Below are 25,469 nucleotides of genomic sequence, written 5' to 3'. Positions count from 1 at the left end.
GCTGGCAGGGAGGAGGGCTGGGCAGCCCTTATTAGAATCTCCGTCCCTCCTGGGCTTGCGGTATCTCCGGGCTCTGCTTCTAAAGATTCACGGGTACGCAGCTGACAGAGATGGATGTGTTTTTCTGCCCTTCCTTCAATATTGACGGGGCTTGGCTTGCTCCTCTGCAAGCCCCAAGGAGCAGGGGCTTATCAGATGCATTCATCCTGAGTCATAAAACCCATCTTGATGCATTGGCTACAGCCTGGTGCATGACAAATGCTAATGCTTTGGATCGATGTTTGACCCGGGTCTGGAAGCAGGTGAGCAGAGAGGAGAGCTTCCTAGATGGTGTGGCCCTCGAACTCCTCACTCTTCCTGGTTGGGAGCTGGGAGTTTGCACGATAGACTCTTCAAAAGCTGAGTAACTAGGCATCTTCTTGTCACTGGCTGGGACGCAAGAGGTAAGACTCATAGGCAACTCCCCAGTATTATGTGAAGCCTATGTCTGGAGCACAGAATGGAACTGAGGTTACTCTCTGAGACCCTGGGTGATCTCAAACCTGTTAGGGACAATCTGTTGGCAAGGAAGTAAAAGAAAATGACAATTTCTAGACTCTTGGGTTTGCATAAATTATCTCATTTGGTCCTCATGACAATGTAACAGTACATGGGTTAAGGTTATTCCCTATCTTTCCATCGAGGGAACTCAGAGATGTTAAGTGATTGGGCTCAGGTCCTATGGATAGGAAATGAGGAAGGAAGGTAGTACATGGACCCAGCTGTGCTGTAGCCCACCCCCCACAACAGATGTGTTCCAAGATCCCCAGTGGATGACTAAAGCCTTTGGTAGTCCTGAACCCTGTTTTTCCTATACATGAACACTTAGGATAAACTTGAATTTATAAATTAGGTACAGTGAGAAACTAACAATAACTAATAATAAAATTTAACCATCATACTATGTTGTAATGCAAGTTACACAAGTGCATCTTGCTAAAAAAAGAAAAAAATCTCATTGTTCATTCACCTTTTTACTTCAATGGAAGCACTTAGCAAATCTCTTTGGCTTCCTAGTTGCCAACGTCACAGCCTTGCACTTTGGGACCATTGTTAAGTAAAATAAAGGTGACTTGAACAAGAGCCCTGAGGTATAGTCACAGTCAATCTAGTCACCAAAATGGTTGCTAAGTGACCAGCAGGTGGTAGCATATTTGGTGTAAGGGAGATGATTCATTTCCTGGGCAGGACAGAGTGGGATAATGCAAGATATCATCCCACTACTCAGAATGGTGCATATTTAAAACTTGTGATTTGTTTATTTCTAGAATTTTCCATGTAATATTTTTGGGCCGTGGTAGGCCACAGGTAAATGACATCATAGAAAGAGAAACCGTGGATAAGAGTCTATAGATAAGGTGGAAAAATCAAATAGAACTGTCAAAGTGGAGTTTCAGCTTATGGTACCATGTTTTGACCTCCAAATGTGTCTTGAGAAAGGAAGTAGAATGCTGGTTTCCAGCATCTCCTCATGGTTTAGTCAGGATAGGAAAAGGTATGCTGCAGTAACAAACCCTGAAATCTGAGTGGCTTAATCTTAGTAAGGTTTATTTCTCTCTTGTAAAATCTTCCATTGAGGAGCTTCATCCTCCAGAATATGTAGCCCCCAATGTCACTAGAATTGAGGAAGATAGGGCAGGAGAAGTCATGTGGGTCTTGATTGGCTTGAAGTGGAAATGACGACTCAGAGACAATGGTCCAAAGATAATCTAAAGGTCTCAACCTTTAGAAAAAGAAAGTTAGAAAGTCTGAATTTAGTGAACCGTGTCTCTGCATATCCTAACACTTGTCTTTTTTTATTTCTTCCCTTGCAGGACAGAGCCCCAGAGCAGCCCCATAGTTCCAGCCCAGGATGGACCTTCAGAAAAGCTGGGTCAGCGTCTGGCTACCGAGGCCTTGGGCACCAACAGCTGGGAGAGAGACAAGGCCTGCCGGGAGCTGGGTCTTGCCAGAGCACGCAGGTGAGACACTCTCCTTTTTCATCTCTTTGTCTGTGGGGAAGTTCAAGCTAAGGATACAGAAATGAAGTTGGCCTCTGGCCATTTCTCTCCTTGCTTTTACAAGTTCCTCTTTCAGACCCTTGAAAAAGAGGTCAGTAAACTTTTTTTCTGAAGAAAACCAGATAGTAAATACTTTCTGTGGACCTGGTGGTTTCTGCCACAGCTACTGGATGGTAGTAGCACAAAACCCACCATACACATTATGCAAATAAATAGGCAAACCTGGGTTCCAATAAAACTTTATTTATAAAAACAGGAAGTGGGATAGATTTGGCCTACTGGTGATAGTTTATTGATTCCTACCATAAATGATGGTTCCTTTCCATTTTAATGATCTTGGGAGCCTTTGATTCCCAAATCATGATGTCATTCCAGATTTACCTCCTGAATTCCAGATCTCTGTATTCATTCCTTAGTTCAGTTACTCAAGAACCTTTTAAGTACCACCTATATAATAGGTACTGTATTAGCAAATGATGATACGGTATTTTACTTCAGAGAGAAGTAACTTGCCCAAAATATGTCCTTTCTTTGGCCTCTGGAGAATCTAAATACATTTATGGCACCTGTAATCCAGCCTCACCAGCGGGAGTAAATCCTGAGTCTTCCGGTCCTGTTATTCTGCCGCAGGCTTGGGCCAGGGGCCTGTATCTAACCCCAGTGATAGGGAAAATGAATCTGGTTTTCCCATCAGTAAATCTCCCCCAGATTCCTGGCCTTGAATTGGAGGGTGTCAAGGCCATTTTATAGTTGGGGAAACCGAGGCCAGTTTGTAGGAGGACCGAGATTAGCCCGAGGACCCCTGCCCCTGGTTCAGATTCTCTCTGTACATTCTGCCGTTCTTGGTTCACTAAGGAAGAAGTTCTAAGCCAGCCTGAGAATTAGACAGAATTAGGTAAGAGCCTAGTGCTGACTGCTGTCTTCAGGAAAAGTGTGCCACTCGAAGTACTCTCTGAAAATTGCGTGCACCCTTTCAGAAGGTTTATTGACCTCTGAGGCTGATGTATCAGGACCTCTAGTTAAAGACCCTGATTCTAGGGGACCAGGTTACTGCGTTTTGAAGAAGTGGCTTAGGAAGCCAGAGATTTTGCAGATGGAGACTCAGCTATAAGCTTCGGTGAGGCTGTGGATTGAATGGAAGAGAAATGCAGTTAAGCCCAATCAGCTCTTCAGAAGTGAAGTTCAATATCAGGTCTGGAGAGCACTCACCAGCAAACAGGAAGAAAAGTTATCATGAAGACTGAGGGCAATGGAGAGAGAATGGGGAAGAGGGGAAATTCTGTCCTTATAGAACAGCATCTTCCCAAGCGCCCACGGGGAGCCGGTGAGACCCGGAGCCCTGGGCTCGCCCTGGGATGCTGCCACTTCCTCCCAGGGCCTCAGTGTTCATGACTATACAATGGGTATATTAAAATCCCATTCTCAAGGTTGCAGTGAGAATTCAATTAGATGGGACACCTACAGGTTCCAGTAGTGGGTCCAGAACACAGGAAGTCTTGAAAACTGTTAGGTGAGTCTCATGAAGCCAGAAGAGAAGGTTCCGGGCATGAAGACCTGAACAATGATGCCACCTTGCCAATTCAGTGGTACAGCATCTGTATCTCTCCCACCCTTCTCTCTGTGACTCTCTGACATGTTCAAAAACACGATGAAGATGCTGATGATAATAGTGATAAAAGTCATAATAATTACACTACAGCCATGCATCATTTAACAACGGGGTCGTGTTTGGAGAAATTCATCCTTAGGAGATGTCACGGAGGGTGCTCACACAAGCCGGATGGGGCAGCCCGCTGCGCACGGAGACTGCATGGTACAAGGTGCTTATGGAACAGGCTATTGCTCCTAGTGCCCTGAGATTCCACGAAGCGCAAGAGGAAACGGTGCCCTGGGGATCTGAGGTGAAGGCCGGCTGTGCGCAGCCGGGGTAGCACCGCAGGCTCTCGCCCGTCCAACGCTCTCTCCTTATAAATAGGCGTTGGCTCTAAGATGGGGGTGTAAGAAGCACGTACCCAGAAAGCGTCACCCGTTATCACCACCGGGTAAGAGGCACCCACGTGGTGCACAATGAGCTACACCGAGGCTTCCTCCATGCCGGAGTCACCGCAAAGCCCTCGGCGATGCATCGGCAACCCTGTCGCTGATCGATAGTTTTCCAGCTTCATTGTCACCTAAAGGGACACGGCCTGTCGTTGCAGGAAACGCCCGAGTGTGGTGCGTGACGGTAACACAAGCCCCTTTTACTGGAACCGGACTCGACGCAGCAGGGCGCGGACGCCAGTCGGCTCCAGTCCCCGCAGTGACTTGGGACTCGGGCCGCGCTTGTTCCCTCCCTGCACATGCTGAGAATAAGGCCCAGGCCTGGGCAGGGGCGGCCTTGAAACCACGTTTGTCGGGGGCCCGGGGTTCCTCTGGGTGGCCTTCTCGACCCCACGTGGGGGACCTCAGCAAACCCAGCCGCGGGTGCTGACCTGGGCACGGGCCGTCACACCCTAGCTGGGCGCGTGTAACTGCGTCGTGCACAGCCTCGGGGCACCTCAGCTCTGCGCTACCCTGCCTGCCAGTGTGGGCTGCATACTCACCCTCCCGGTGTGTGCTTCACCTCTGCACCCGCCTGCCACGTGGGTGCTTACACTGCATACCTACCCCCACCTGTGTGCGCTTGACCACTGCTACCGACCATCTGCTGGCCTCACCAGTATGCGCTTAACCACTGCAAACTTACCTCCACCTGTGTGCGCTTAACCACTGCATACCTACCCCACCTGCCTCACCAGTATGTGCTTAACCACTGCATACTTACCCTCCGCCTGCTTCACCACTGAGCACTTAGCCATTGCACACTTCACCAGGACAATCTTGACTGCTCCACATGTAACCACTGCATACTTAGCCACCGCATGCTCTGTCCCTTGCTTAACCGCGTGTCTGTAACCATGCCACACATCAGCACGGCCTTCTCAGCCCCTGCCCGTGGTACAGCAGAGTACCGTGCCGTATTCTACCCCCAGCCCCCTGTGCCGGCACCCCGGCGGGGCTGCTGCAGGAGGAAGAGGTAGAGGGGTGCAGAGCCCTGGGCAGAGGCACGGGGGAGTTCTTGACGGGCTTGACCAGTGATCGCCATCTCACAGACGTCCGATGGAGCCAAGTTTAAACACTTTCTCAGCTTTACCCTCCCATTTAAATCTGAGTCCAAGACAACGGTTCTCCAACTGTGCTCCCTGGCACCCTGGGGTTCCAGGAGTTGGAATATTTGTAACAGTGAGACCTCTCCTCATTTTAAAAGACATACACTTAAAAGATTTTGGGTTTTTTTTTTTTTTTTTTCCCTTGAGTATTTTTCCCTTAACTTTTTTTTTTTCTTCTCAAATCCCTGGCAGCTGTTTGACCGGGCAGTGTTTATATGAAACATGAAGATTTAACAAGTAGCTAAATTAGTTCATCCATTCATCCTGCATTTGGTCACTTGAAAACTATTGGACTTGTGCTCTGTGTCGAGCACTTTTTGGAGAAAATACATGGAGGTGGCCCTCTGCGTTGACCCAAGCAGCCTGTTTGCTCCGGGATAAGTGTGTTGTCTGTGCTTTATCACATGTAAGCATGATTAAACAGCGGGTCCTTCATTCTTAGGACATTTATTTTCAACCTGCTAAAAGTGACTCTTGGAAATGCTATCTGCAGGGCGATGTGATTTTCAGTTTTTGGAGACGCAGGGACCTCAATGTCTATTCTAATCATTTTATCACCCCTCTGTTAATCCCGATGATCCAGATTCTTTAAATGGAATTAAATATGGAGGTATTTTACGATGTTCTCCAGGGAGCTGGGTAACTTCCAGCTGACAGGCCACACCACTTTGAGAAGGCCGCTCTTTTGAGAAAACTCCCAGGGCAGGAATCACACAGGTACACATCCCAGCTTGGCTAATTCTTGATTGTGTGGGCCATCTGCAAATCAATTCGACACTCCGAAACTCATTTTCTCCACCTGTAAAATGAGATGGTACAAATCATACCACCCTCAAAATGTGCTTGTGAGTACCAAAGTACCTAAAACTCCTGGCACAGACTAAATGCATAAACGCTGGTTTGTGTTGCTACTGAAATAATGATAATAATATTACATTTTTTTCAGAAAAGTTCAACTGGGTTCAATGTTCCAGTTCTCCATCCAGAACCCTCTCTCTTTGCCATGGGATAGCACTTTAAAAAAAATATACATATATCCCTGGAGCCTGCCCCAATTATAAAAGAAGATAACTTGACAGCATTTAACTGCAGCCTGAGCATTTGAATTTAATTGAATGGGAAATAATTATTCCTGAAGAGCGGAAGCTTTTGAGGTTCCGTGGGGCGATATAAGATATGGATCTCGTTACATTAGACCTCGGCAAATAAACTTTTAATAATCAGCTGCTACCTAACATAACTTCCACCTGCCATTAAATTTCCAGCAGGAGCGATGGGGACAGGGTGGGTTGGGGAGGGAGGGGATTGAACTGCTGATTAATTATTTTAAAAGTGATTTATTTACCAAGGTGAGCCATTTGCAGATTCAATAATAAATCTATTAAGCAGTAGTTAACCTCTATAACTCTGTTTTAAATAATCAATGGGTGTTTGGGCAGTGCACAGCGTCTGTCTCATTAAGTCCTTATTTGAAGCACTTAATCTGAGGTGTGACCGAATCAGCCATGAGGTGGTAATTAGGCGTTTGCTCTGGGTCCTTGATCTTGCCAGGATCCTTCCCCTTCAGTCCTGGCTGGGTCCTCTGACTCTTTGTTCTCCGCAGTGCCTCCCCTGACAGAGACTTCACACCTCCGCCCTCCTCCAGGGGGAAGAAGAAGAAGAAGAAATCTGCCCGGAAGAAGAGAAGGAGGTAAGGACCCCCACCCCCAAGATGAAATCTAAAAGAGGAGGAAAGGGACAGAACAGGGTGATAGGGACTTTGGAGACAGTGACTCTCCTTAGAGTGCAGAGCTCTCTAAGCTGTACCTCTTCACTAGCTCTGTGACCTTGGACTTCACCTCGAAGCACCCTTTGCCTCTTCTAAAAACTGGCAACCGTACCTACCTTTTGGATGTGGGGAGAATCGCATGAGAAATGGAGGTAGAAACAGCAGTCATGGTGTCTGACATGTAGTAAGTGAGCAGTTAACAGGAGCACAGTCGTTACCATGGGTACTGAATTCCTCTGAGAGCTCACTCAGTGCAGAGACTCGTGCTGAATGATGAGACTGATTTCCATCATCTCTTTCACTCCGCACCGGGTTCTACCCCGGCAAGGATTCTTATTCCCATTTTGGAGATGGGAAAAGAAAGGCTCAGCGAGGAGTGATAGAATCTACAGCACCATGATTCTTAGGCTTCTCAGTAGGTTCCATCCCACTGCCCATCAAGCCAAATGCCCAGGATAATGGATGGACTTGACAGTATTTGCCAGCTAGTGACTGTTTTGTATTTTACACAGTTTTTTTTCTATAAATATTTAAAAAATATTTTCGTATTAAAAAATGTTTCCAGGTTTGCTCATAGATGGTAGCTCACTAGACTGAAAGCTTGCTTGGAGTCCCAGCCCCAGAGGACTAGGCTTGATCATTCTTAGGGATGCAGGTGGAGAATCTCACCAAGCCTCCAAGGCAGTACTTATAGACGCCTGCAGGGGGCAGCAGAGAGCAGCATCTGAACCAGTTACGCCTCAAGTCCACGTTTTCTGGGACTTTGTTGCAGGACACCTTTAACCTTGTCTTAAAAGATCGGGTCCAAGGAGGACCCAGCAGGGAAAGTGGGTGAAAAAGCTGAGATCTAGTCATTGTAAGGCAAGGAGTAACACTGGGCCAGTTGAGGTTTCTGATTTTAGGAGTGGGTGAAGACTTCAAAAGAGAAACGTCAGTCGTTAGGCCTCACTAATCCATCGTTCAATAAATGTCCACGAAACACGCGTTTGGGGACAGACATTGTGATTCCCTAAAGGTCGAGTAGGTCCTCAGTCATTTCCCTTCACCTGCCCATTTTGTTGAACTTGAAAAATATACTGTTTCTTTTTCATTGATTGCTAATATTTTTAAAAATTGGGAGATTTTATATGAAAATATGGATTTCTGGAGGCTTCTACTGATAAGGCAGGTGCTTTGGAAGCCCAGTCCTGCATTCCCACACTGGACTCTCGGCTGCTGTGAGAAGCAGCCAGCTCCTGAAGTCAGGCAGTCTTGGGTTCGCCCCAATCCCCTCCACTCCCTACTGTCTCCCACCAGCCTGTGCCAGTCGTTTATGCTATTGAAGAGGCTCCTGCTGGCGTGGAGTTGCCAACTTCTGTTTGGATCCTGCTCTGTCAGCGGGGGAGTAGACCTAGGGATCAGCCTTGATGTGTTCCAAATGACTCTGAGCTGGTGGTAGTCTAGGTTGGAACTCCAGCCTCAGCCAGAGTCGTTCCCCTGGGCTTAGAATTACTGTTTCTCAGGTGGCCCTTTGATGGCACCATCCATGTTGTGACTGCCTGGTAAGATGACCTCAGGGGGCTCCGTCTTACCAGGGAGACAATAGGCTGGGACAGAGGAGAGACCCACAGAATACAGGAAGAGGGGCGTAGCTTGTAAGGAGAGCAGCAGATGACAGAAACTTTTATGGTCCGACCAAGAGGGCAACTGTGGGGTCATGCAAAACTCCTGGGATGGAAGAGAGCTCTACTTCTTTGCTGTGTGTCTCTGGGCAGGTCACTTCACCTCTCAGAATCTCTCTTTCTTCATTAGCAAAGGACTGGTAGCCACTGTACCTAAGAAACTTGTGGAGCGATTAAATGAGATAATACATAAAGCGTTCATGGTCATGTTTAAAGCAAACGCAAGCTGCCACTGGTGTTGAGATTATCCTGGACGTGCAGTCCTAAAAGAGCCGAGACCCTTCATAGGGACTGGGGAAGGGACCCTTAGAAACCAACTCTGGCCTCTACGAGCCTCCCTCTGAAGTGCCTCCCCTCTTCGCAGGTCCCCATCCTATAGCCCATCGCCCGTGAAGAAAAAGAAGAAGAAAAGTTCCAAGAAACACAAGCGACGCAGGTACTGTCCTTCTTCCTCTGCAAACAGGGGCATCCCAGATGGGATAGGGACGGGGGACCCAAATGTCATGTGCAGCCATCGCCTGTCATTTGTGTAGCGTATTTATTTTAGGTATGTGTTGTTATGTATGAGGATCATGTACATGTCAGGACTCCAACTGGGGGGACCAGAGGGCCACCCAAACTAACTCAGGTCAGAAGGGGACCTGATTAGAAGAAAAGCCAGAGGGTCTCAGCGGCCCTCTAGGTGTGGACAAGGGGCGAGGAGTGGGGAGTGGAGGACTCAGGGAACCAGGCAGGAGCCACAGCTCCCTCTGCTTCCTAGTCCCTGTAAGGGGACAAGGCTGCACCCTGCCCCACGTCTCCACCCTGCCCCACGTCTCCACACCGCAAGCTCAGCCACACGCAGACTCTGAACTGTCTCATTCCCTGTTCCAAATTCCCAAGGAAAGGCCTCACACGTGGGTTCAACTGCGTCCTGGAGGGTGGGATCTTGTTGGAGGACCTGGCAGCCGAGCGGGGAGCCTGGGCAAAAGTGAAAGGACATTCTAAACAGAACACACCTTCTAGAACTTTCCCCCTGGACACACACACGTGCATGCACACACTGATCCACCGTCCCACACACGTGCATGTTGACAGGGGGAAAAAGACCGCAGGACGTGAACCAGAGGGCTCCGAGCCAACGTGTATAATCAGAAGATTTTGCAATTCAAACCTTCAGTGTTGCGGTTCCTCGGAGAAGAAGTCCCGCCCTCTCTGGGCCAGTGTCCCGCGGGCCACCCTCCGCTGGCCTGAGGAGCCGGGCCAGGCTCCCGCCTGTTCTTGCCACTGACGCACGTTGCCCAATCCCTGGGGTTGGCCGTGGGCCACGGGAAACGTGCCTTTGTGTTTTATTTACTTTATTTGATCCAGAGTTCATGGCTGCATCTTCCCATGGGGTGAGCGGTTTAGATTCTGAACAGAACAAAAAGTGGGGGTTCCTGTGGGTTTGGCCCCCCGCATCTGAAGCCCGATTCAAAGTGGCTTCCAGGCGGCTTCTGCTCCGTCCAGGTTCTGGCCACGTCTCCGCCCGTGTGGCTGGGACCATCTCAAATCGGTTCCATCTCTGGCCCTGCCCACCACCTGCCAAGACGGTCGGGTGACGCTGAGTTTGTGCTGAAGACAAGACGTGGGCAAATTAGCGCGGGGACGCAAGATGTGGTCTTCAGCAAAATGGTCCTTTGGTAACAGAGACTTCTGGCACCACGGAGGCCACCATAGAAGCGTGTCCTGCTGGGAGGGGAGACGGCTGTCTTGTCCTCATCCCACACAGGGCTGCTCAGACCAGTCTGGGGGACATGGCCACATCTGGATCCTGGGAGCCAGGTGGCTTCTCACCCAAAGGTTCCTTCTCGTGAGAAAGAAGCTGGGCCAGAGGGTTAGAAACGGACCTGGCTGCAGGGACAGAGTTTGGAGCTTTAGTGGGGAAGGAGGTCACAGGAGGGAGGCGAGGAGGGGGAATACTCTCTCTGGTCCTTCTAGAATACTCCAGCTGAGTACCGCCCTGCTCCTGAGGCAGCTCCTCTGGTTAACCATGGCTGAAGCATTAAGACCATCCATCTTGCCCGGCTCAGTGGCACACACCTGTAATCCCAGTGGCTGGGGAGGCTGAGGCAGGAGGATGGGAAGTTTAAGGCCAGCCTCACAGTCATCGGCAACTTAGAGAGCCCCTGTCTCAGAATAAAAAACAAAAAAGGACTGGGGATGCGGCTCTGTGCTGAGCACCTCTGAGTTCAATTCCTCAGTACCAAGAAAAAAGAAAGTTGAAAAGATTTTCAACTTTATTGAGACTTTTCCTTATCTCTTAATTTACAAAGCTTCAGAGTTTTTAAACGGTTCTCCCTTTTTCACAGCTATATATTAAACCCCTAAGATGAAACATAAATGAGGTTTCCAGGTTCCAAAACAGGACAGTGACCAAAACCCAGGCCCTGTTCCCAGGTGGCTCACATGCTAGTGGGGAACAGGGGTATCCATGTCTGTACCCTAATGTCACCAAGTGCGAAGCTCAGCAGGGACTGGGAGAGCACAGAGGAAGAATCCGGCCAGCTTGAGGGTCTCAGAGATGCTACTAAATGCTACAGTGAGCAGAGGACCCCAGGGGAGCCCTGGAGAATGAGTAGACTCTATGCCCGTGAGGCTGTGTGACCCTGGGCAGCTTAACCAACCTCTCTGAGCTTCAGTGTCTGTCTGGAAGGTGGCTGTGAATTGTACTCCACAAGGTTTGAGGAAAGATTGAATGAGGCTACGCATGACAGACGCTTAGCCTAGACCCCCGCACCCAGGAAGAGTCCTACGTGGGGCAGCTGGTGGCCTCACAATGGCAACAGCTAGGAGGGGAGGAATCTCCAGCTAGGGAGAGAGACATGTGGGGGAGGGGAGGAGACAGAGGACTCTTCACCTGCTACCTGGGACAGGCTCGCTGACAGTTTTGGGTGAGCTCTGGAGCTCTGGCAGGCTCTGGAAATTCAGGGTGCAAACCGAGGTGCCCCCCGCAAGAGTCACAGTCTTTGAATCTGATAGAGGAGGGGAACTGGCCAGGGGACCCAACCCCCAGCAGCCTGCTTTCCAAACTCACCGCCTCTCTTCTCTCTCCTCCCTCTTCCTTCCCGCCTCCTCCCTCCCTCTCTCCTCCCTTTGACTCAGGTCTTTCTCCAAGAAGAGAAGGCACAGGTAAGGCCCGCGGCCTCCGGCTGCTCTTTCTGCTCTCTGTGTCCCTGAACCAGGCTCTGGGCTGCTCCCAGGTCTGGCTCCCACCCTGGGCCAGCCCGGGACACACCTCCTTCTGCCTGAGTCCGTTTAACATGCCACCTTGAACTCCCAGTAGGGACACGCAGGGAAAGACCTGCCCTGTCCCTCCACCCAGACCTTCCTGGCCACGCCACAGAGGTCAGGGCCTGGCACCCTGGACACCTGGGCGAGCCGTCACCGCGGGACTCACTGTACCTTGGTCCTGCGCCCGGTCCCTCCCGCATGCGGGTGCATTTAACCCGGATCACCCCCGGCACGACTGTGTGGTGGCTCTCTATCCTCTCCATTTTACAGATGGAGAAATCGAGGCTCAGGAGGTGGGACGGGAAAGCCCACAGAGCCAAAGGGCTTCAGAGCCCAGAGTCGAGTTCGCGTCTGTCAGACCGAGGCTCAGCACGGGTGACGGTGGCTTCTTAAGTGACACTAGCCATATCGAGAGCAGGCTAAAGAACGCAAAGCCCTGCCCTTTATTCACGGCACGACATTTCAGAATCGGCCGAGCTCTGGGGACTTCAGATGCCTCTGGGGGGGGGGGGGGGGGGCTGCGTTCCCCCACCAGAAGTGTGGACCGTGGGGACTCATGGTCTGGGGCCACTTCCCGGTCACCTGTGAGATCCTGGGCAGGTTTCTGAGCCCCTCCGACGTTGGATTTCCCCATCTGTAAAATGTGTCTGGATGAAGCTGTGCCTCGCCCACGGGTGGCAGGGACAGCGCTAGGTCTTTGCCATGGAGTGGTTGGCTACTCCGATCGCCTCTCTTGCCACCCGCCGGGTCGGAGGAGGGGTGTCCCCAGCAGAACTGGCTGCGGGGACAAGTTGGCCCAGCTTCTCTTGCGCTCGGGCAGCGCCCGGGGTCCGCTGCCCGATCTAGGGCCCCCGGGAGGCCCGCTTGGAACTACCCGTTGGTTTTTGTCCTGCACTGCAGCTGTTGGTTCTGGAGCTTCATTCGGTTAATTGGCCCTTTCTTGTTTAGCTCCTCTAGCCCCAAAAGCAAAAGAAGGGAAGAGAAGAGGCATAAAAAGCAGTAAGTAGGCACCACCTGCCACATGCCATCCAGGTTGGGGAACTGAAGACCCGCCTCTTAGCAGCCGGAGTGTGGTGGCCAAATGGGTGGGGAAAGGGAGAGAAGGGAGGGGGCCGAGAGGAAGAGGGAAGGAGGGAAGAAGAACGGGAGGCAGAGGGGAAGGAGAGGGAGGAGGAGGAGGAAGCATTTGTGACCTTGAAGCTCTGGGTTTAGCGTGCATGAGCACCAGGTCCAGTGTGGGACACGGTGCGGGTGTGGATGCACGGTTCACGTGTGCATGCCATTGTCCTGTGCACATGCGTGTGCCTGGCATGCCCCTTGTGTGTGCACGCGGCGTGGCTGTGCCTGTCTTCATAGGGTCTGTGTGGAGCGTGCATCTTGTGAGCGTCTGAACTTTTTCCATCTCACAAACATTGGTGGACGCTGCACATTCGTAAAGCACGTGGACACCTCCTGTGCGTGTGCGGCTTGTCTCCGTGTCTACATCAACACACCTCCGTGCCCGTGTGAGCATGAGCGTGCCCGGTGTGCATACGGATGCTCCGTGGGTGGAGGCGCGCAGACCCCTTGCACTCCGTGTGTGCACAGGTTAAGCGTCTCTGCGCTGTGTGCACGGGGCACGCGTGGTGGTTTCAGCCTGTGCACGTGTGTGTCGTGCGTGCATGACCGTGTGTGTGTGTGAGCGCCTGTGAGCGTGCACATGAGCCCAGCCCCGGCTCCTGGGTGTGCAGCATGGAGCCCCGGGTGACCCTCCCAGCCGCAGTCTCGGGGCCCCGGCTGTTCACAGTTCAGAGCTGGTAGTAGAAATTCAAATCAGCAGAGCTCAGTTCCCAACCAAATTAAAAGTAAATTTGGTGACAGCCCGTCACCAAATATAACCCTGCAAATGTTAGTGGGTGTGTTTTCCAGTCAACTAATATTTTATCTCCCACCAAGAAGCTTCTAGAAAGAGGATCAAGGACAATAGGAAAGGTAGTGGCTGCTGGGGAGGAGAGGAGGAGGCAGGGCCGGAGGGAGGACGCCAGCTTTGCCTCACTTGGGGGCACAGGAGGGACGGCTGCAGAGTCGGGGCTGGCCCAGGCCTCAAGAGCCCCTGGGGCACCGTGGTGGCATCCAGTTACCCACCCTTTCCTGTGCCAGGACCTAGACGCATCCCAGAAGTTGCCGGCAGAGCACCAGGAAGCTCTTGCCAGCCACACCCGAAAGGCTCCCGGCTGCTCCCTGCCATGCCCCATGGCCAGAGCTGCTTCTAAGCCAGGGACCCGCCGGGGCCAACTTCCTTCCCTCAGCGTCCCCCAGGCCTCCTCCTGCCCCTCCACCCTGGGGGGCCGCTCACAGTGCAGAGGGCACAGGGGACAGACCTGGACTCAGGTGGCAGATGGAGCCCAGGGTGTAGAGGGGACCTGGCCCCAGGCAGAGGGCTTGGTGCTGAGAGCGGCTTCTTGCAGGAGGGGAGGTCCAGGTGGGCCTGCAGGCAAGGTGAGGGGCTGAAAGTCTCTGGGCCTCAGAGTTTGCACAGGTAGAATGGGACCAATAGGGAGCCCATTTCATGAGGTTTGATGTGAGGCAGAGGTGAGTCTGCCGAAGGCAAATGCTAGGACGTGGTGTCTGGATGGCAGTGTGTTCGCCGTGGGAAGGCCTGGTGACGACATTGGAGGAATCTCTGAGCCCTTTCTCCAGATAACCAGACTGCCTCCCGATAGAACCCTCTCTAACTCCCACCAACTCCTGGCTCGGCCCAAACCTCCGACATTCCCTGTGCATCCTTAGTCACCGTGGTCGCTGCCTCTCCTACTTCTGGATGGTTACGGTTCCTCAGAGGGAACTGAAGTAACCCATAGTGACACCACGATTGGACTAGGGTCCATGGCAATGTCGGGCACTCATTCTGAAAGGCTTTGGACTCCATGCTAAGAGTATGGTTTTAATTTTCTAGGTCTGAGGTTACAAATTGGCAGCCCAAAGGCCTCATTTACTCTGCAAATGGGTTTTGTTTGCACCCCAGAGGTGCTGTTTTTTGTTTTTTGTTTTTTGTTTTTTTTTTTTAAATGAGCTTCCATTTAAAATAGGAATATTTTACATTAAAAAAAAAAATCTTTAGTTCCCCATCCACTTGAAAAATTGGGAAGTCCAGCGCGCGGGTACTCGGGGCACAGAGCTCCGGCCTCCCGCTGGTGTTATTTCAGAGCTGGTGGTTTGCTCCCACTTAGGACACTTCTCTGGTCCTGAGGCTGTGTGAAGAGGAGACTCCCACCGTAGGCAAGGGACAGGTGACATGCAGGGCTGACCGGCTGCCCTGGTGTCCACGCTCCCGCTGGAGGACCCCTTTCTGCTCTCCTGTGTTCAGTGGAGCTGGGTAGAGGCCCCCAACCCCCAGACAGGAGGCTGGGGAAGGCCACGCGGGGCCAGGTTGCCTGTGAGAGGGACGTGTGTGTCGCAAGGTCAAAATCAAACTCCCTCTCTCTCTCTGTCTCTCCTCCCTGCTTCTGATTCACTCCCTCTCACCTCCCCAAGATCTCGAAGCCGGCCCCGAAAGTCTCACCGCCACCGCCAACACCACTGGCCCTCGAGGTCCCAGAGTTCTGAGTCACGCTCCTCCAGCTGTGAGACCAGGTAACCGCCCGCCCCACGGAGCCTCTGCACCCCAGCCGGAGCCCGGAGAGGGGGGCCGCACTCCCAGCTCTGCCTGGCCCCTGCTGTGCTCTTAGCCGCGGTCACTCTTGCCTGAAGCAAAAGGCTGTAGACAGAAGGGGTCGGTAAAAAAAAAATGATCTGGGAGTCTCAGAGCAGAAGGGGACAGTCCAGAGCAGGAACCAGTCCCTACAGGTGCAGAAAACTGCCTTGACCCTGTCACTTCAAGCTGTGTGACCTCGGGCAGGATGCTAAACATCTCTGAGCCTCCGCTCTCTCATCTATCCAATGGGAAAGTGAGACCTGCCCTGTCTACACCTTGGAGTTGTAGAATGGACTGTGAGGCACCTTCAGGGGGTTTCTGGGTGTCGTGCAAGTCTCTACAGTACTATTTCTGTTGACCGCCGTGTCTCAGAGAGCCTCGGGGACGTGCAGAGTCCAAACGTGCCCCTTCCGCGAGGTCAGATGGTTGGTTTCCCCTGCAGACAGAGCAACCAGATCCAGATGGGGCAAACTCCCAGACGCCGGCTCTGCCACTCATGAATCCTTTCTCCCTCCAAGTTTTGGCTGCCACTCCCCAGGACAGCCAGGCCCTTGCGTCACCCAAAGACACAGTTACCGCCAAACACCCGGAAACATGGGTGGACACACAGTCGATCACGGACAGTCGCCCGGGCGCGTGGGGGAGGTTAAAGGGAACCAGGGAAGGGGCGTCCTCTGTCATCCATCAGCAATTGTCAAATGAATGAGTGGGACTGGGCCTGGGGCTGGTGCTCCCCGGCCGGGGAAGATGGATGGACACCCGCACCGTCCAGCTTTGACACAGACAGACACTCCCAAGGTCAAAGTCACCAACGTGCACAAGCACACCCAGCACGCCCTGAGGTCCTCAGGGGCTCCGCGGGGTCCTTAGCCACCTCTCTGCCGGGCTCGCCTTCAACAGGTTCTCAGGTCCCTCTCCCCCGTCCCCAGGCACCGAGGCCGGTCCCCCGAGGACGGGCGGAAGTCCCGCCGAAGACACTCTAGACGCTGCTCCCAGACTCTCTGCAAGGTCAGCCCCGAGGCCCGGTCCAGCCACCCGCCCAGCCGGCCCCTGGAGATGCTCAGCCTGCTGTCGGCCAGGGGTGTAGTAAGTATTGCACAGGCCTCCTCGGCCGGCCCGGCCGCAGCACCGGGGCAGGGGAGCGCAGGGTCAGGACAACCGGACGACACGTGTTAATTCAGATCTGGGCAAAATACCCCGCTGGCTCCAGACCTCACTATTAATTAACCAAAGAGCCACTTTCCAGCCGGTGGCAGCACTTGGCTTGGGGACTTGGAGGAGGGCGGTGGCAGAGGAAGCAAACCTAAGACACCCAGTCTCTGTTATCAGGGGGATGTGGACATCAGTATTGGTCTCCAGCGTGACGCTTGCAGGAACGCATGCGTGAAAGATCGTGGGAAGTTGCTTTTTTTTTATTATTATTTGTTTGGCTGTTCTTTTGGCGAGTGAGGAAAAGGGGTATTTGGCGTGACCAAGGCACTCTAGATTTTACATAAGCACTGCATCTTTGGTGCCAGCTGGCTGGCAGCCTTGGTTGGCAGCTGGAATTTGATTCCGCCTATAAATGCGACCTTGAATTTATATGAGAATTTTCCTCCAAGGAGCTCATGGCGCTTGACCTGTGTCTTCTCTTATATCCACACAAGGTCTCAGGGAATTGAGGGCTCAGCTGCTGGCACTCATTCCTTCCACAGATGGGATGGACATACCAAAGCTCAGAGAGGTGAAGTTCTGGGGTAAAGTCACAGAGCCAGGCAAGAGTGAATCCAGCTTAGCAACCTGGGACTGAGTGATATCACACAGTACTTCTCCAGGTCAACAGGGCAATTTGGCCTCAGACAATTTGACATCTTGAGCAAGAGATGGATCTGGATTTAAGTCTTAGCTTTGTCCCTTCCTAGCTGTGTGGCTTTGGGCAAGGTAAAACCTAGGTTTTGGGCAAGGTACCTAACCAAGGTTTTCTCATTTGTAAACCTGAAGGATTGCCTCTTCTATGGGATTGTTGGGAAAATTCTCTAAGATTGAAGTATGTCGACTTTTGGAGACTCCAAAGGGACAGACAGACAGACAAGAGGAAGGGGGTCAATACTAACATAGCTAACCATTGCACCCAAGAGTTGAGAAGAGATCTGTTTTCTTGAGTTACATGAGGACTTAAACATTTCAGTGACCTGCTCCTTTAGAAAAGACAGGGTGGAAACAAGGAGAAAGCTCAGAGCTGGTGGCAGGGATGCCAGCAAGCAGATGGCCCTGACAGACAAGAGTGGGGCCTGCTTGACACAGCAGTGCATCCTGGGAAACTCTTCTCCATGCATCAGAGCACCCCATATCAAGGTCTAATTTTGCCCAAAATCTCTGCCTTTCTGGAACCATCTGCAAATCTCCCCAGGCCCCTACTTTGTAAAGATGCCTGTGGTTACTGAGGACTTGCAGGGGGCAAACGGCTTTGTCTCCTCCCCAAATATTCTAAGAAGAGGAGTGGCCAGTATGGCAGGGAGCCAGAGGCCTGGGTTCAAGTCTTGACTGGACTAATCATTTTACCCCTCCCAGCTGCCTCTGTTTCCTCACTGATCTCCTGGGGCGTTGTGGCAAAGGTAAACAGGATTAGAAATCAGAGGAATGAGAGGTAAAAGAGTGTGTTGGCATTAGCAAGGGCTTCCCAGTCTTCCCAGTCATGTGATTGGTGGCAGCCCATTCAGAGTCCCCAGATGACCCCAGCTAAAAGGGCCCTTGAGAATGACTAACTTATACTGCTTTACCTGCTTGGGCTGGTTTCCTAACAAGGTCATGTTCATGAAGATGTTACAGAAAGCCAGGTCTGTCCTCCCACACTGACTGTTGGTGGTACAGATTGGCTCTTGGCTGTTTGCTTTCCTAAAACACACAGGTTCTTGATGGCTTTGGAGTAAGGCACTCTGATGTCCCATATGAGTGAGTTCCTATCAGAAGAGCCCAAAGCCAAATCCTATATATATATATATCCAAAAGAAGCGGCCTTAAGAGCTCACCAGGCCCACTGCCCTGATTATCAAGCAGGAAACAAACACACAGAAGAGAAAGAACTCACATTGGTCATAGCAAGGTGGAACTTTAAAAGCATGGGATCATGGTTATGTGGTCACATCCTGGCTCCGAGCTAAGGGTAGTTACTTAAACCTCTCCAAGCTGCGGTTTCTTTGTCTATAAAAAAATAATAAAGATAACCCAGGCACAGTGGTGTACCCCTGTAAACCCAGCAATTCAGGAGGCTGAGGCAGGAGGATCACAAGTTCAAAGCCAGCCTCAGCAAAAGCGAGGCACTAAGCAACTCAGTGAGACCCTGTCCCTAAATAAAATATAGGGCCGGGGATGTAGCTCAGTGTCCAAGTGCTCCTGAGTTCAATCCCTGGTACCCAAAATTAAAAAAAAATAAAATAAAATAAAAAAAGAATAAAAATAGATAACATTCTTTTCTTCAAACAACATTCATTGAGCCCAGTACTTGGCCCAGGAGCAAAACTCAGTGCATTTTAATGGTGCCATGACAATGTTCTGGCTCCCTTGCTACACTTATCAGCCACAGAACCTTCCGTAAATGCTTTATATCTCAGTTTTCTCAAAATCTGAAAGACAAGCATAATACTGAGACCTGTCTCGTGAGATTGTCAGGGGGACTCTGTGACAAAATATAAGTAAAAGTCTTGGGATGTGGCAGACAAGTGGCAAAGGCAGTGTGACGTTTGCTGTGAGTGCCAGCAACTGAGTAGCAGTGGAGAGAGTGGTGGTTTTAATTTATGTCAGGTGGAGGTGATATGGTACTGGGGGTTCCAGGCTCGGGCAAATCATAGTGAAGCTGGAACTCAAGCAAGGGCCCTGCCAGGCCCAGTTCTTCCCATCCTGCATGGAGGCTTGGCCCACGTGGCTCTGCCCCACTCACTCGAGGCTGCCCAGATCCTGGGGCATCTGAAGCTCCGAATCTGATCCTCTGAGTGTCCCTCATGCTCAGCTCTTTCTCAGCTTCTCTCTTATAAGATTTTTTCCAAGAGTCCTGGCCCTAATATTAGTCTCCCTTTTAAAGGCGACAGCAGAGTCCCTTTCACTGAAACAGGTAGAAATGGTAAATCACAGAGCATGAGCGTAGATGCTCAGGTGGAACAGAAGGGGAGCGGCAGGGCTGGGCAGGGCAGGGTGGGGAGAGGAGGTAATAGTTACTCAAAAGGCCAGGGGCAAGCAGGGTTGAGCCAGTGAAAAGGAGGAAGGAAGATTGGAGGTGGGATTTGAGATCACATCCCAGGGCAAGGCACAGGCCTGGGCGGGGGGAACCAGAGCCAGAGAGTCGGGATCTTAGACGGCGTGGTCCTGCCACACTCTGTTGCTGTCACTTGGTGTACGCAGCTCTTTAAAAAATCAAGGACTGAGCTGGGCATGTAATCCCAGCAGCTCAGGAGGCTGAGGCAGGAGGATGGCAAGTTCAAAGCCAGCCTCAGCAACTTAGTGAGGCCCCAAGCAACTCAGCAAAACCCTGTCTCTAAATAAAACCTAAAAATGGGCTGGGGATGTGATTCAGTGGCTAAGCGCCCCTGGGTTCAATCCCTGGCACACCTGCCCCCCACCCCAGCCAAGGACCAGTGCATTAGACTGGTGGAGCTCATTTGCATATGTGACTATGTAACTTGGGGCTTGAATATTACCAGAAACACTAGTTGATGAGCACAGTTCGCCCAAGATTCTCTTGTATGGTCAGAGCCCAAATCCAAAGGGAGGGCCCCGAGGAGGTGGTCTAGGGACCCTCTACAGCCTTGCTCACCATCCTTGTCTTTGCCCCTCTGTCTCTGTCCAAGGCACTGGGGGCAGAGGGAAGAAAAGCCATTCTTTCCGAAGTCTGGGATCTCAGGTGTCCGGACAATGTGCTGTAACACAGGGTCCCTGTGTTGTCCCTGGGGCCAGGACTGAGCGGAAAAACTTAAACTGTCCAAATACTTGCCCACCTGTTGATAAACAGACCCTGTCACCGCCTCACCCCACCCCAGGAAACCCATTCCTCCCTCCCCTCCACACCCTCTCACGATCCAGCCATTAAAATGTGACCCCCCAATCCTTTTCAACGTCAAGGCCGCACCCCCCAGCTGGGGAATATTTTGAACCTCAGCCCAGCAAGTGATGGAAGCAGATGTGATGTGTCGTGGACCACAGTGGAAGATTTGGCCAGTGCTGTCTTGATGTCCCGGAGGGCTCTGTAAATAAGGGGACATCTGTGCTGGGCTTTGAAGGATGAGTAGGAGTGTGTTAGGTCGAGTCGGCCCACGGCTAGGAGGAAGGGGTATCGCTGTGCGCCAGGCATCGTCCTGTACTATACACAGACCTTTCCTCACAGTTCTTACAGGTAACGGCAGTTATCGTCACTCTTGTACAGATGGGGAGCCTGAGGCTCTGAGGGGGAAAGGGACTTGGGTAGCTCTACTGGGAGGAAAGGGAGCTGGCGTGAGTCAGGGCTTGTGCCTGAGAAGCTGCTTCTACGGCCAGCGTTGGATAAGAGGGAGCCTGGCAGACCTAAGGTTCGGCCAAGTCCTTTCCCTGTTGCCTGGGGTTCTCCCTCAAGGCACTGGTGACTTGAGATGGGATTTCCAAGGGGACTGGTCAAGACTGAAGCTGGACCAGCCAGAAGGACAGGACTCTTTTTTTTTTTTTTTTAATCTCTTGTGCCTCCAACCTGGGTGGATGGTTGCCATAGACGTCTTGTCCAGTAAAAAATCACACAGATGACAAGGAAAATAAATGGAGACTGTAGAGTTTGTAGAAGAGAGTCTCTTGATCTTGTGAATGGCAGGAGGCAGAGAGAGTGCTGACAATCAAGACGTGGGCTTCAGAGCAGATCCGGGTTCTCTGGAGTCTTCAGTCTTGTCTCTCTGTATGACTGAGTGACAGCAACAGCTACGGCTTACTGAGCAGCTACTATGTGCCCAACGCTGGGCTGAGTTCTTTACCTGTGGTGGTATCTCGCTTACTTTTTATAACAACCCTTCAGGAGAACTTCCAATAATATCTCCATTTTATGATGCAGAAACTAGAACCTAGAAAAATCACGCATAAAGCAACTATTAAAGAGAGAAGCTGGGATTTGAACCGCTACAGTCTAACCTCGGGATCCATTTGTTTAGTTATGTGATCTCCTTTGTGTCAGTTCCCTTCTCTGGGTCTTGGTCTCCTCATCCGTACCTTGGACTAACAGTCACACCTTCTTACAGGTCATTATGAGGATGATGTGAGATAAGGTATCCATTCCGTTTTAAAATACGCATTAAGCACCTACTATGTGCCAGGCACTTTCCCGGTGCTGGAAACCAGCAGTGAACAAGACAGATGTGGTCCCTGGCAACGTGAAGCTTCTCTTCTGTGTGCAAGTATGTCTTGGCACTCAGGATATAAGGCTCAGTAGGCGGTGGTTGCTGATGTAACTATTCAGCATCAATAGCAACTTTTGGAAACTTATTGCCAACAAAGTGATCTAGGGCCTTGAAAGCCGGATGAGATCCAGGCCACAGTGAACTTCCCAGGCCCCCAGAGGAAAGGCAGAAAGAGAATGTGCTTCCCATTCTGTACACAGGAAAGCTGAGGTGGGGGCATGTGGAGTTTGTGGATGGCTCAGGCCCTTGGGACCCCTCACCCCGACTCTCGCACATTCTGCAAAAGCTTCTGCTCCCCGGGAGCCTCAACATCAAGTGCAGAAGAGGAGGTGGCCCCGGGCTGGGGGACCAGTCATTGTTTTTTAAATAAGGATGTTGGAGCTCCACATCCAGAGACTAAGGTTCTACCTGCTCTTGCCGAGGCAGGATGGAAGAAAGAAAACAGACATTTTCTTTCACCAAAAGGATATTTGACACCCCACCCTTTTAAAGGAGTAGGAAGGACATAATCTTGGCAAAAAAGATGAGTCTTTAAACCGAATGAATTTAGCTGCATGAAAAACTCATTAGGTAGAACTTTTTCTTCCTTCCATCTGGGCTGGGGTAAAAATTTGCCTAACTGGACTGATGTGGAAAGAGATAGGGGAGCCAGATGTGACCTTGCCCTTCAGGCTCCTGCTGATGGGAAGGAAGGAGGGGACCAGATCGCCTCCCCTGGACGAGGTCAGCGGCAGGACGGGGGGAGGATGGCCTTGGTCCTAAAGAACTTTGTCATCTTCCCATCAGCCCCTGCGGGTCCCTCCCTTCCTCCCCTCCCTCCCTCCCTCCTGGCAGATGAACTCCCAACAGGTCAATGAATCCATTCTCTGACTGTCTTCCTAATTAGCGTGCAAGGAAAGATGAACAACAGCAAGAAAAATAAACTTAATGTCTTTGTGAAACAAAAGGATCTCTTTTTAAAGAAATAACCAGAAACCCTCTAGCTGGCGGCTCTGCCAGGCAGAGCTGTCCTCACATGAGAATTCCCAGCGCCCCATATGCTAGGGAGGGGGGAAATTTATAGCTGCCTCTCTCCACGGGGCCATCTGAAGCTCCGTAAATGGACTTGTTCAGTTTAATTGGAATTCTCTTCTTGATTGTATTTTCGTAACCTATTAGGCCGAGCTGCCTCTTGATCTCGGAATTCAGCTGAAATTAAATTTTGAAGTGTAAGTGAGAGGTTGCCTTTTTTCCCGTTCTTGATTAAATAATGATTTGAAACAAAAACAATAAATAACAGAACCAGCTCCCCTGGAGGGCTGAGAGAGATTCCCAGCCAATGCTGGGGAGCTGGGGTTCGTGATGGGGGAATTTAATTACTTATTAGAAAAACCCCAAGTGTTGGCGTGGACTCTATGAGGGAATAAGGAGATGAAGCCGGCTTGAGTTAAAAAGCGTCGCATCAGGGGACTCGGGGAAGAAAGGAGAACTATTTGTTCACTCTCCCTAGTGGCTGTGGGTTGGTGCAAAACTCAGGGGAAAAAAATCTGAGCTCAAGAGCTCTGATCCAGAAGGAGAGAGTCTGTAAGGCTCCGGCTTTCGGATCCGACTCGATGGCTCTGGTCGACTGGTTTCCTTCATCGAGAGAGTCCCCCAGGGATTAATAGGGCTGGGACAGGGGCGTGGAGCAGGCTTGTTCTGGAAGAAGAGATGAAACACACACTCCGCTGCTTACAGAGGGATCTGGGTGGCCCTGGGCCTGTAGAGCACAGGGCCTCAAACTCTGATGTCTCAGGGGGACGCAGAGGCGGGAGGGCAGGAAGCCAACAGGTGAGGCCAGACATCCCCGTGGGGCCAGGTTAGCCAGGCATCTGTGAGGAGCCGCTGGGCTTGCTCTCAAGCTGATGATTACCATGAGGTAGAGGTTCAGGTCTTATCTTCCAACAAAAAACTGGAAGCAGACCAGGCATGGTGGTTTTCTGCCTGTCATCCCGGCTGCTCGGGAGGCTGAGGCAGGAGGATTGTGAGTTCAAAGCCAGCCTCAGCAAAAGTGAGGCTCTAAGCCACTCAGTGAGACCCTGTCTCTAAATAAAATGCAAAATAGAGCTGGGGATGTGGCTCAGAGGTGAAGTGTCCCTGAGTTCAAGCCCTGGTAGCCCCCCAAAAAAACAAGAACAGAAAACCTGGGAACGGGGTTGTTATATGAACCCCGCCCCCACTCAACACCTGTTGGTGGTTGATTCAAATGTCTCTTCAAACCTGCCGAGTGGGCAGATACAGAAAGCGTATCTGAAATCAAGCAGGACAGGGCTGGCCTGTGTCCTGCTGCTGATTTGGGGTGCAGAAGCGCACAATCCATTCCCCTTACCCTTCCCAGTTCAGGGCACACAGCTGACTTCCAGGTTGCAGGTGGTATCCTCTGGCCACCGAAGCCTACTCTGCCCGCCTAGGGGCTAGTCTGGACCTACTGGAGAACTGACAGCCCCGGGGACAGCCTGTAACCCGTGAGGACCAGAGAACTGGTGTCTAATATAACCAGCTCCCCGTCTCCTGGTGGGGATTAACCAGTGCCTGTTCTCAGTCAGTTGCCACCTGGGTGTCCCTGGTAGGATTAAGCTCCAGCCGCCCACCCTGTGGGTTGATAACGTGCGTCACCTCATGTTCCTACTGCCCTGCAGTGGTTCTTTCCCCTCCTGAATGACCTATCAGCACTCAAATTTCCTGTCTCAATTTCCAGGACCCCAGATTAGGCAGGAGTTATTTTACGTGGGAATGAAGCAGATCTTACAGGGGCTGACCTTTCCTGCTGCACCCCCAAGGTTGGCTTTTGGGAAGACAGAAGGGATGAGCAAGGGCTGAGATGCAGGAAGGTCTGAGACCCGACCGAAGAAGAGAGCCTGGTCCAAGTGGTCCAGGTCTTGCCTGGTGGTCCCGGGTACCAGGATTATGAGGTATCTAGGTAGCTCCTACTGGCAGGGGTCTTGGGAACCATTTTCCAGCGAGTGATGCAGAGGCAGAGAGCAGTTGCATGCCTAGAAATTCCCAGCAGAGGAAGAAGAGCTCTTGAAGGATGAATTTTGAGAGGCTCATTCTCCAAATGAGGTGATGGAGCACAGGAGTGGGGAGCTGCCCTCTCCTGTCCATGTCGAGTGGGGACTGTGGGCTACCTGGCTAGGAAGGAGGTGCCCAGAGATGGGAGGGGGAGGCAAGGACACGGGAGCCTCCACGGGCCACCCCTCGTGACCTTCTTGACTCCAAAGTCTCTTTGGCATTTCAAAGTCTCCTCGGCCTCCCCTGTCCTCTATAAACAGAGCCTCTCCAGAGTTGTAAAGACCAAGCCAAACAGGGTGCAGTTGGAATGAGAAACAAGGAATATCTTTAGATTACGACTTCCTGCCCTGCCAAAGGATCTGTTGAGCAGGTCAAATACAGAGAGATGCACAAGACGCATGCCCACTGCGAACACCACGTAATGCTGGCCTTGCCCTTGGCAAGTGAGGCAGAGACCAAGTGGGAGGTGAAACCC

At 51.6% G+C, this 25,469-nt stretch overlaps 1 protein-coding gene across 1 annotated transcript in view; it reads left to right on the top strand.

Moving 5' to 3' along the window:
* The window catches only part of SRRM4 (serine/arginine repetitive matrix 4), a 143,856-nt gene that overhangs the window by 103,217 nt on the left and 15,170 nt on the right, over positions 1 to 25,469 (top strand). Inside the window, exons 2-8 of the mRNA XM_079152204.1 lie at positions 1,854 to 2,000; positions 6,831 to 6,917; positions 9,021 to 9,092; positions 11,780 to 11,806; positions 12,857 to 12,907; positions 15,422 to 15,520; positions 16,511 to 16,667. Coding sequence (XP_079008330.1) covers positions 1,854 to 2,000; positions 6,831 to 6,917; positions 9,021 to 9,092; positions 11,780 to 11,806; positions 12,857 to 12,907; positions 15,422 to 15,520; positions 16,511 to 16,667 — 640 coding nt within the window. The remainder of the gene's footprint in view (positions 1 to 1,853; positions 2,001 to 6,830; positions 6,918 to 9,020; positions 9,093 to 11,779; positions 11,807 to 12,856; positions 12,908 to 15,421; positions 15,521 to 16,510; positions 16,668 to 25,469) is intronic.

Source organism: Sciurus vulgaris (genome assembly GCF_902686455.1).
Source record: "Sciurus vulgaris genome assembly, chromosome: 8".
Lineage (NCBI taxonomy): Eukaryota > Metazoa > Chordata > Mammalia > Rodentia > Sciuridae > Sciurus > Sciurus vulgaris.
The sequence above is the reverse complement of the archived record's forward strand: the minus strand, read 5'-3'. Positions and strand labels throughout refer to the sequence as shown.